Source organism: Gambusia affinis, linkage group LG12 (genome assembly GCF_019740435.1).
Source record: "Gambusia affinis linkage group LG12, SWU_Gaff_1.0, whole genome shotgun sequence".
Taxonomy (NCBI): domain Eukaryota; kingdom Metazoa; phylum Chordata; class Actinopteri; order Cyprinodontiformes; family Poeciliidae; genus Gambusia; species Gambusia affinis.
This window is the reverse complement of record NC_057879.1, coordinates 7281391-7293547: the sequence shown is the minus strand read 5'-3', so window position 1 is coordinate 7293547 and position 12157 is coordinate 7281391. Positions and strand designations below refer to the sequence as shown.

At 39.2% G+C, this 12157-nt stretch overlaps 1 protein-coding gene across 2 annotated transcripts in view; it reads left to right on the top strand.

The window, feature by feature from the left end:
• The first annotated feature begins 7020 nt into the window (after positions 1-7020).
• tgm1l1 (transglutaminase 1 like 1) overlaps positions 7021-12157 on the top strand; it is a 38337-nt gene continuing 33200 nt past the window's right edge. The window contains exons 1-3 of one of the 2 annotated variants that reach the window (XM_044135412.1): positions 7021-7255; positions 10533-10822; positions 10944-11135. In XM_044135412.1, the coding sequence (XP_043991347.1) occupies positions 10534-10822; positions 10944-11135 (481 nt within the window). In that variant the 5' untranslated portion in view covers positions 7021-7255; position 10533. The remainder of the gene's footprint in view (positions 7256-10532; positions 10823-10943; positions 11136-12157) is intronic. The other variant, XR_006372457.1, reaches the window with a different exon arrangement.

Below are 12157 nucleotides of genomic sequence, written 5' to 3'. Positions count from 1 at the left end.
AACATAAATATTTTTAGGATATGAAGTTGCACTCAAGATTCCCATCTGGTCATGTGACTTATTTATTAAATTCAAATGGTAATTTGTTTCAAATTCAGAGATAAGAGCTCAAAAATAACAGCTTCAGCAAAATAAAAAAAATAAATAAAAAAGCGAGGGTCAGAAAGGTCAGAGGCTTTTAAAAATAAACTTGTTGAAAGAATCTCATGAGGATTTTAAGACAAGTTAGTGGATTTTTTTTCCTTTTAATCTCAAAGAAGCTGAGCTGAGAGTCAAATGCTGTGATTTTTGTAAAAAAAAGTTGTGCAAGAAAATAATTATTTTAGGAAAGTACAATGACACTTTGATTCTAGTTAACACCACCAGGGGGCAGTGCAGAACTCTGCTGGTCTATTGCTTCCTCTTAACCAGCGACTCCTCTTCATCCTGTCCTGACAAGACAGGAAAATGAGATGTGGACATGAATGCAAATGCAAGTGATTCAGTCAGTCAACCGATCAATCACGCACTATGTCAAGATCAAAAAAGCAGAGGAAGAAAAAGAAAGAGCATAGACCACAGGCTCAGCTTTTAAACCCGCATGTGGTCGCGTCATGCTTTTGATATCAAACAGCTTGCACTTTCATTAGCAGCAGAAAAATTTGATGGGTGTGCCAGGTTCAATTTCAGTACAAAGCCAGCTGCTTTCTCAACTTACTTATTTACACCAAGCGGATTAGTGAGAAACAGAGTAGTTAACATTTTATTTGTTCATTTGTTTTAGTCTCTTTTAGACATTTTTGTTGTTTTGGTTCTGAAGAGATGTGGTCTTACGTTACTACAGCCTGTTTTTTTTTTTTTTGTTTTGTCGCCTCCCCCTTCTGTGAGGTTAAGCTCAAAAGCATCTTTGAGACAATGACACAATCAAACAAGCACAGACCATGGAGCCCCCTGCCACACTGCCAAATGACGCCGTTCTTCACAACTTGCTTCCACGGATGTGTGACGTACAGTATCCTTCTTTACTTACGGCTGACATATGGGTGTAAGGTTCAATGAATCACAAGTAAGGCAACACGAGATGTTGAAATTTATAATGGAAATTTAAGCGAAAGCAAAAAGGCTGTGACAGAGCAGGAATTTCTAAATAGCTCTGATGATGTCTGTGAAAAATGAGAACAAATCCTCAAATTTCACTGCTTTCTCTTCTTTAATCCTTCAGTAACAACCTCACAGGCCAAAACGCACACAGATGCTGATTTGAACGTCATAAACACTTTCTATGCCTTGCGGAAGAATTCGTGCCCCTTGAACTTTTCCACAGTTTGTAATGTTCAACATATTCCAGAGGCCGTTTATGTCATAGGTCGACACAAAGCGGGGCAAATTTGCTACCTGAAGAGGAAATGATTCATGGTTTCGAAAAGTTTTCTCAAATAAAAACTCTTTAACTTAAGACACAACATTAAAACATTGCTTTTAGGACCCTTTACTCTGATACGCTGTATCAGAGACTTCTAAGTGCCTTCAGAAGTCCGTTTGTAAATAGGGACCGCCGCCGATGTTTGAAGGGTTGCACAATTTTGTAATACAAGTAACTATGTTACTTAAAATGTAGAACAATTTCAATTCAAGCCTGTAGAGGAGTATGAATACTTTACTAAATGTCAAGTTTGGCAGAACAGGAATATGTGGAAAATCAGCTGTGACTCACTGGCTTAGATAAACACAACCAGCTGGGCCAGACCGGACCGGACTACAGCAGATCACTGGAGGATACTTCTGCCCATTACAATGTCAGAAAGAAGATATTAATATGTATTTTGATAACAAGGTGCGTCAATGGAGTGTGTATTTAGGACACCCAACACTAATATCAATGATAGAGCAGGAAATAACTATGGAAGTAATGCATTACGTTCCTCTACTTTGACGTCATTCTAAGGTATTTAACTAACATCTGAGTGCTAGAGTATTGCCTTTTCCAAGCTGGGGCTGAAACTTTAACATTACTTTCAATTTTTTATGTATATTTTTTTTTAGACAAATGCTGTTTATTGCAATCATGACTCAAAAGAAATTTGGCTTTGTAATTGAAATTGCCCTCATCACAACAATGTCTTCCCGTTATGCCGTATGCAGGCGTTCTTAGGAGCGTTGAACTTCTGAGAAAAACCTGAAGCTGGTCAGAATTGATGCTAGGATGTCAAGGAAGAAACCTCGTTGTTTCTAGACAAAATTGTTTTTTTTTTTTGTTTTTTTTTTAAAGAAACCTTGTGATTTACTTTTGGAGTAGATCTCTTCATATCTAGATGCCCATACCTCTGTGCAATTTCAACATCTAGATATGTGGAAATCAACTGAAAACATAAACTGGAGGTGTAATTTTATCATTTTGTATTTTATTTTATTTTATTTTTTTATAAAATATTGATTTAGAGGTAAGCTTAAAAAAATACACAAAGTGTTTTGGATATTTGTTCACACTTGTAAACACCGTGTATTACTCAGCCAACTTCACTCTGCTACCAGCTAGCTATAGAGTCATCCTTTCAGTTTTCTCTCATCCACTCAATCGCAGAGTAGAGAACATCAGCCCAAACTGAGATGGAAACACGTCACCAGAAACTGCCCCTTTTCTAACCTTATCTGGCTCTCATGACTTGGTTCACATTGCTACGGGCTAGAATCTCTTTCAGGATGGGTGTGTGGGGCAGCTAAGCAGCGCACAGGAAGTCAGCTGCTGCTGAGCCCACGGCCAAGAGGGTGGATGTGAGAAAGACGAAAAGAGGTGCAAGAGAGGAGGCAGTCTGAACTGCAAAACAAAAAAAGAGGCCTCAGTTCAATCCTGCCATCACAAGGCGGCATCAGGGCATCAGTCGCTCTTGACACGATATGAGCTTGTATCTATAGCGTACACTACAAGGCGACAAAGGAAGTCACGCCGCTGGGGTCGAATTAGAGCTATTTGTCTCTGCTTGTGTGAATGTTTTATGGAGTCGACGTCGACGCCTCAAGCAGCGGCAGTGCATATTTTAAGACGACCGAAGTTGAGATCAAGTTTCCTCGAGGAGCTTTAAACACAAAAAACATTTATAACCTTGTGCCTTGAAAAAGTATTTAGACCTCTTGAACTTTTTCACACTGCTGCATTCGAACCACAAGCTTGGTTGTTTATTTGGCGGGTTGGTGGTTGGTGGTTGGGGGGGATTTTATGTGACAAACCGAACTAAAATTGTATTTTCACAAGTGGCGTTCATTTGGATTCATTTTCTTTACTCCGATGCCCTGAAATGAAATCCAATGTATCTGATTGAGCTGGTAGTAAACCCTAAAATCCCTAATTACGTAATAACTGAGTCTCTAAAATAAATAGAGCTTTTCTATGAAATCCTCAGAGGTTTAATGTAGGCCGATAAACAACCACCATCAGTAAAAGCAAAGAGCACAACAGACAAAGTTTTACAGAGGCTGAAGGCAAGGTTAGATTTTAAGACCATGTCCCTAAGCTTTGAAACTCTCACACAGCTCCATCTAAAATTGAAAGAGTAAAAGTTCACCTGCAAACCTAATGTGTCAAACTCGAGGGCCAAATCCGGCCCACCTTATTTTTTTATGTGGCCCTCTAGACTTCAGCGGGACGCATTAATAGAACTGTAAAAACAACAGTGTGCTTAAATATTACTTTATCAATCAAATCAAAGCAGCTTTTATCTACTCACTGCCAGATGACGTCAGTTAGTCCCTCCAGCTTCTTGCGAATTTCTGTGGAAATTTATGCAAAATCAATTTATGCAGATTTTCTTGGCAAACATTATGAAAATCGTCGGGTTTAATTGATGCTAACTTCCTGACTTGTACTAACCAGCTGCCTCATCCTTAAATTGGTGGCAAATTACAGTCCATGGTCCATACGGTGAGGAACAAAACGCTGCATTTGCCATCGTGCATATGTGCAATTATCGCAAGTGTATCGAAATTAGTACCGCAATCATTTGATTTTTACTGCAAATAATCACAAAACCAATTGCAAAACCCCAGAGGGACTGATCAATGTGAAAAGATGGTCGATATAATGTAATTTTAAAAACTTATTAGTATTTTTAAAAGTTTGTTCACGGGTCTTATCAATACATTCCGGCACAACCGACCCTTTAAGAGCGTCCATGATCTTGATTTGGCCCAAAATGAAAATGAGTTTGACACCCCCTGCACTGAGGCTCTGGCTGGGAAGAGGAGCAGTAAGAAATCCAGAGCTCTGTCAGGAGAAGTTGTTTAAATAAATAATAATAAACTAAATACTTGAACATTTCAGCACCACAAAAAAGACTTGCAGCGGTAACTGTAGTAAAACATACTTGTACTGGTGGTGGAGGATTAAGTAGAAATGCATGTCAGACTTATCAGAAAACAAAACAAAACAGAAAAATCAAACAAAAACCCTTTTTATTAATGGAACAACTTTATGCAAACACAGAGTAGTTTTTAATCAAACACAGGCCATTGCGAGCGGATACTCTTGCCCCAGATAAATCACTTGCACACCTGCAAAGCTCCCCTTGGCTTCCTCTGTTTGTGTTCGTCTCCGTAGCAACAGCAGAGCATGAATCAGTGTGTGTAAAGTAAGCCGTGAATGAACGCTGCAATCGACAAAACTGAGCAGATGCAGACACATATTTCCTCACACCACTGTAATCATCCACAGCCGTTGACGTCACAGCATTGAGTCATAAAAAAAAGTAGAAAGGGAAATCAAATATGGCACGCCCGCTAAATTATAGGAATATTTTTTGAGAAACAACAAAAAAACAGTTTAACATGTTTAACATGTAATCAGTACTTCAAGTACTGATTACAAGTACTTGAAGTAAGAATGATTCTTTTTGTCCCAAAGCTAACCAGCTGTCTTGTAGTAAATATTAAGCTCATACAATTCAGCTTAAAATCACCTACATTTTTGCAAATGAGTTATTGGTAAATTAGAATAATGCCTTTTTGTTTGTTTTGTCACATTTTAAGTTTTGATGAAAGTAAGGCTGATTTCCATGAGCCTTCATGCTAATAAAAAAATAATCAGCTGCTTAACTTTTAGCATTTGACGGTAAGTTTGGTTTTGGGGTGAGCAATTAAAAATAAACAAACAACAACAAACAAAACCCCTCCAAAATCAATAAATTGATGTAAAACTGTACTTTACTCTACTTGATCCAGTTTTACATAACAAAGTTCACTGTGAACATTGTCTTTATAGTTAATATGGTTCAAATGAACAGAATGACTGCATTGAACTTCTCCATCCATCCATCCATCCATCCATCCATCCATCCATTCAGTTTTACATTTCCAACACAATGCGTAAACGTTACACTAAATTATAGTGGTTTTAACGTTCAGCCATCTTTAATCCCAACATTTTCCAGTGTCTGAGTTGAAGGCCAGCCACATCACCCAGTTCTAATGTCTGGCTCCTTACTGCTCAGAGAACAGACTTTAAAACACGTTACGTTTCTATAAATTACTGAATTTATAGACTAACAGAATACCAAAATACATTAAAGATCTGCTCCCATGCCTCTCAGGTCACCTGGACACTGAGTTTCTTTAAATCAAGGCTAAAACCCCACCTGTTTAAATTTGCTTTGAAGCCATAGCAACATATGTGATGCGTATCAATTGGTACTTGACAAAATGCAATGTCTCTCACTGATGTTCACAACTGTTGACTGCATGATGTGTTTATGATGTTTTTATGTTTCTATTATGTAGAGCACTTTGAACTGCCTTGTTGCTGAAATGTACTGTACAAATAAACCTGACTGACTGATTAAAGCCTCAGGAGTTGGTTGTAGAGTTAAGCAACAGTGTTCGTTCTTGGTTTTGTGTTCTTTTTCCTATTATCACATCGTGATGCCAAGCTAAACACGTAAGACGAATCTGTTCTTGCAAAATGACTTTCCTCCAGTCAAGCAGAGAGTGGGATTAAAGTGAGAATCAGAAGACATTCAGGAATGGATTGCCTAAGTCACTACAGTTCACATGATGTCATGATGTGATTTAGAAAAAACTGAAACGAACCTCTGAGCTTTCTGACAAAGACTCACTCTGACTGTCTGATGTAAGTTTCCAATCCTTTTTTCCATCAAATCATCACATTATGTGGTGGAGTACAGATTTGGTTGATACCACACAGGCGTGTAGTTTATTGGGAGGAAGGAGACATAATAACTTTTCATGTTGTTATTGTACACGAGTTCACAGTTGTAGTTATTTGCTGTCAAATTCAAGTTCAAAAATGCTTTATTGAGCCCAGAGGGAAATTAAATGTTAAGGTTCTTCAAAGAGTTGTAAATAACAGCTTGCATTTAATGCAAGCATATATATATATTTTGCTAAGTTAGTTAAGTTTGGTCAGTTTCATTTTCATTTTACTTTTCTGTTTTTACCAAGAGAAAATATAAGTTCAGATTGCTAAAAGAAAACAAGCAGGAAAGGGCCTTTAGCAGTGAAGCTACAGCTTCAGATCAAATATCAACTTAAGCTAACTGGCTGTGATGTGCAGCCAACCCTGATAAGATGCCGCCCTGGGCAGTGAGCCACCTAGCTGGCCTCAAAAACCAACTATAAATAGATTAAGGGTCATGATGGGATTTTGGGTGGAAGTTTTCTGTTAGCTAATAAATAGAGAAGTGAAACGGGAAGTTGCTCTTTTTTCCCTTCTCTTTTTCTTTTGTAATCAAGTAATTTCCCTCAAAATAGAAGGTAATGGGAGTACTCCATCCTGGTTTCTGAAGGTCAAATGGTCACACAAATCAGAATGTTTTATTTGATCCAGCAGGCACCGGATAAAACATCTTATCTGCCCGTTTTCCAGTTACCACTCTGCTTTATTATAAGGTTATTGCACAATCTTGTCAATTTCACATACTGACACATTTTAGCACATACGTGTTCGTTGTCGTGCTGCTCATCTCTCACCACGAGCGCACACTCCCCCTCTTTGACGCACCGGTTACCAAATCGTGCTTACTGGACCGGGACCTCCCTGCCCCGGGTGGGGTAACTACTACAGCACCTCAGGGTGGGGCTCAGCATTGAGGCAGAGGGGCGTGTACTCGCTTTAAGTACAGCTGCTGCTCCTTCTTGGACATGAAAAAGTTCAACACGAAAGCGGCGCACGTCACGACAAAAGTTTTCAGCAAAACTTCAATAGAGCGCCGCGTTGACACCCAGGAGGAATAAGACGTTTCACCGCTGATACGAAGAAGAGTCCAACCAGGTCAGATTCGATTCAACCCCTTTTTATTGATGTTTTTTTTATTTTTTTTATTCTGTTTTATGTTCAAACAAAGCTATATTCTGGTTATATTCTGGACGTAAAATCTAAGATATTGTGTGATGCCTGAAAGCGTGCATTGCGTGAAATCTTCGCAACCCGTGGAGGTTCACAATTTGCTTTCTGCTCCCCTCATTTTTCAAATTCAGTGTGAAAGTCGTAGGTTAAAGTCTTATCACTTTTTGGGTTGCAGCCAGCGAGCAGCGGCTTCCCCTTCTATTTAGTTTTACTTTTTAAAGACAGAGTATTGTTTTGTAGCCATATTGAACTCAACGTGCATACATTTTAGGACAAGTTTTCGAAAACAAGAGCAATTTTGTACCAAAAATTAAGAATTGTATTGGTATACTTTACAACAAAATAAACATATTGATAATATTTTTCATTTTGTTATTATCGTTTGCTGGTAGTTCTTAAAATGTTCCGATTACAATTTGATTTCCTGAAAGTAACATAATCTAAGCTAACTGTACTATCTATCTATCTATCTATCTATCTATCTATCTATCTATCTATCTATCTATCTATCTATCTATCTATCTATCTATCTATCTATCTATCTATCTATCTATCTATCTATCTATCTATCTATAAAGCTGTAGGGAGCAAATGCAACTTTCACCTTCAGCTCACAGCATCTTTAGGGCTGGGTTGGTGAAAAGGGAGGCTTTTTGAATTTTTCAACCAGGAATGATCAGAATTTTACTCCAAAAATGCAGGAAATAGTCTAACTTTTTATGGTAGTTAGAAAACCTACCGCCCAGCGACTTAGTACTCGTCATAAAAAAGGTGGAGAATCATCCATAAGAACTACCGAAATGCCTTTTGATAGATGCTTTGCATGTACGACTCACATCACCAAACACTCAGGTCCAGTCATTTGTCATTATTAGCAACATATTGAGTTGAATGGGAGGACAAAAGGATGAAGACCGCTTCTTTTCAGGCTCGGCTGATGCCTGCAGTATAAGCAGGAGCGTTAAAATGTATATATATATATATTTAAAAAAAAGATCAACACTGTCAAATACATCAACTTTTGTTGTAGGTTTTAATGGTTTACTTTAGTGTTATGAGTAGGACATAATTTTCAGCATTTTGCCAAATTTTTTTTTGAATGTTCGATTGATCTGGAAAGCAGCGGAGGAAGAGAGCTGCTGTCTGATCGGCAGAAGAACTCAGGAACTCAGATACACACACACACATATATATGCATTTGACCTTTGGCCTCCGCTACATAACTTTACTACCACGGCCCTTTTCCCAAATCAGCCTGCAGCGATATCTCAGAAACACTTGATACAAATATTTAAACTGAGAAATCAGTAAGAGAGCCCTGACATATAAGTGTAGGTTATCAGTGGATTTGTCTTTTTAAACACAGATTTGTTTTTAGCTGGAGGTGAGCCGAACTATGGGCTCTTGTTGGAAGGTAGGCATCCCAGAAACGCTGTAAATGATAACATATTAAGACAGATAATTATTCTTCAAGAGGCAACTCAGGAAATCACGTCTTCGATTAAAGACTGACCTTTGGCTGGCTAGTTTGGAGAAATGTTCATAAGTGCACGAAAAGCAAAGCAACGCAACACATTAAAGTATTAAGGGCATTTTTTAAATAAAAAAACATAATAAAAATTCAATTATCTCTCTAAGAGTCAAATCTATCGCGTTGAAGCCAACAGGTTCATGTCTACAATCAGGGGAGAGTTTAAACAGTACCAAAGCAAAAATGTATTTCTTTGATGCCAGATGAAGTCGTTGTATTGAAAGTTGGGAACAAAGCAGAGAGTTAACCCCCATATTTGTAATTCCTTAGCATGCATGAAACATTAAGCTTTAGATTTAGTTGTAACGATTCGGCCGTGAGTTGGCAGTAGCAATTGAGTTAGTGAAAAGAGAGGCATGCTGTTCATACACTGGAAATGGAAAATGTTGTTGCCGCAGAAGGAAGAGCAAATCGCGCAAAGTTCTGAGAAAACTTTAGGCTAATTGCTCTAAGTAACGCCTGTGCAATGGAGGGTGTTTGAAGTACTGTCACAAAATGTATCCAGAGTCTGTCAGGGAGGAAAAGTGGTGAGTGTAACAACGTCGAAGCAGAATGGAAATCAAAAAGTAGAAAGTTCTGCGCACAGTTAAAGTCCAAATCTTTAGATGTTGCATCGACTCTCTCTCTAAAGTCATTCCTAATAGTTTTCCGCCTTTGTTTTCTTTTGACAAAACTTCTTATTTCAGTTCAATTAACTGTTAAAACATCTTTTTTTGCTGATCATGATTTTCTAAGTTAATTATCTTATTAAAAGTGCCAGGCTCCTATTACTTCTTAAAACCTATGAAAGCATCCATTTATTCTGTTTTTTTTGTTTCGCTAAATAGCTTAGGTTTTGTTTCATGACTAATGATGCAGTCGACTCTGTTCACTGCTTACATCTGCTCAAAATTAAATGTAAATAATTTTGCAACTTTGTACAGTCTGGATGGTTTTTGTTATATAGAGAGAATTAAACGAAAATGCTTCTTTTTTTTAAGTGTAGTTCTGGTGTCTTTGACTAGGACTTTGTTTAAAATCTGGGGCGTGACAGCAAGACAGATGTTCTCCAAATGAATCTAAACTATCAATAGCTTGCAGGCGCACTAAAAGATGCCGTGATCATGCAAACTACATTACTTTGCGGTTTACGTTTGTGTGCAGGCGGGGTGTAGGGCAAATGAAATCCAGCTGCTCGTAAGAGTTATGGAAGATCACACAGGGAGTGTACACAACAAGGCCTGCAAAATCTCTCTTAATGCCTCGGGAATGCCTGAGAGTCTGATTTGGATACGAAGTAATTGTGGGAAAAGATGGGGGAAAAAAGGCCATTTGACCTTTTCATGATGTGAAAATAAGGAGAGAGAGAGAGCTTGACAGATGTTGGCTTAATCACACAAAGTGCTGCAGAGGTGGAATGAAATGTACAACAAAATGTCTCCAATCCAAAGTTTTTTGTCTGGTTTGCTTTTGGAGAAACGCAAACAAGCCCCCTTTCAGATTTCCTCATTACCGGGTTATGGGTAGGGTTTGTGAATTTTGAGTTAATTGACTGCTGTTTAACAAAAAAGCAGGCCTAACATACCTGGGTTGCAGCTGTGTGTTCAGTAAGTTTTAATCAAGTGTTGTTGTTTTTTTGTCTGATAATAAAATAGCCATTTAAAAAAAATAAAAAATTATTCGTTTTTTCAGAATGCCAGGTGAGCGATTGACAGTTCGAAGCTCGTCGGAAATCGGGCGCTTCCCCGGAGTGGCCCCGCCCACTCGGGTGGAGCTGACCATTCAGAGTGACGTGGGGAAGCAGGAGGAGGGAGGCTGCCGTCGCTGGTTCAGGAAGATCTGCCCGTGCTGCTGCAAGCGTCAAAACAGCGAGTCTTACGATGTCACGGATAAGGTGGAGTTCACCAAGCCCCCAACCCCGAACACGACGCCCGAGCCCGCCAAGCCAAAGCCTGAGAATGGAGAAATGAAGGAATTCGGAGGTAGAATCAAAGTCTTGTTCGACATTCTGACACAATCGAGCAAAACCAGACGTTATATTTATTTATTTATTTTTTCTAAGGCAAATAAATGTTTTTTAAGCTCTCATCCGTTGTCTCTCAGACGTCAAGCTCTCCGTGTGCTCAGTGGACCTCCTGAGCTCCAAGAGTGGCGTGAACAGAACGGAGCATCACACCGATCTGTACCACGGGGACGAGCTGATCATCCGTAGAGGACAGACCTTCCAGATGGAGATAGAGTTCAACAGGCCTTTCAGTCCTGACACGGATAAAATGCACTTGGAGCTGAAAACAGGTAGTTTAAGAAATAACAAAACATGAAGGAATATTACTCTAGTGGGGTTTCCAAGGTACAATCTGAATCTCTCTGGTTCCTGTTCCCAAACTTATTGACAGTGGCCCCAGCTTTGATAGTTCCTTCCTCAGCATGGTGCTGTGTCCTTAAATAAGGACAATAACGTAAAGTTATAAAACCTTGACTGCAGCTCAGTGGGGCAGAAAGTTGAGCAGCAGTCTGCTGCTTTGCCTGAAGGCAGCAGTTTATAGAGAGGGAGTGAAGAGTCTCTGGAAACATATAAAAACCTGTTCCTGCAGGAGAAGGTGAAAGCAGTTAAATTCTTCTTCTTTGCTCCCATCATTATCTTCTATAAACCCCTCTTCTCCTCTTCAGCATCTAAAACAAACGTAAATCTAAATTCTGTCTGCTGCAGGTGCTGGTGAGTGTGGGTTCGGAAGTCGTTGAACATCTTTGTTTTGTTTCTGTTGATCGCCGGGCGATTTGGCCTCGATGCTTGGTCTTATCTTAATTTCCTCCACAAACGAGTCCCGCTGCTGTAAAGTCGACTGATTTGGCGAATGCTCATTTCCCTCATGAGTGGATGCAGTCGTGTGAAAAGCAGTGGACTGAACACACAACCTTGAGGAACCCCAGTTCTTCAGATAATAGGGTATTAGAGATCCTGGTCGGTTGGGAGGAGACATTTTTCTCTTACATGAGAGGGTTTTACTCAACACAGCCCCATGAAACAAAAACAGCCAGTCCTCTATCACAGTTTACTGAAATGTCACAGCTGTTGTATTTGAAATTTGACCATAATTGCGCACTAGTTTGTGGAACACAGTGGGTAGTAGCAGCAGAGAAATGGGACGGCTCATGACAAATTCAATACAAAGTTAAAGAAAAAAAACAAACCCTGCAAAAAATTGTTTTTCTATTGCATGTGTGACTAGTGTTATCTGCATGATAACTTATACGCTCAGTGAGCCCAGCATATGTGGTCACTGTGTATAACTACCTCATGCATGCTGAGCTGCAGT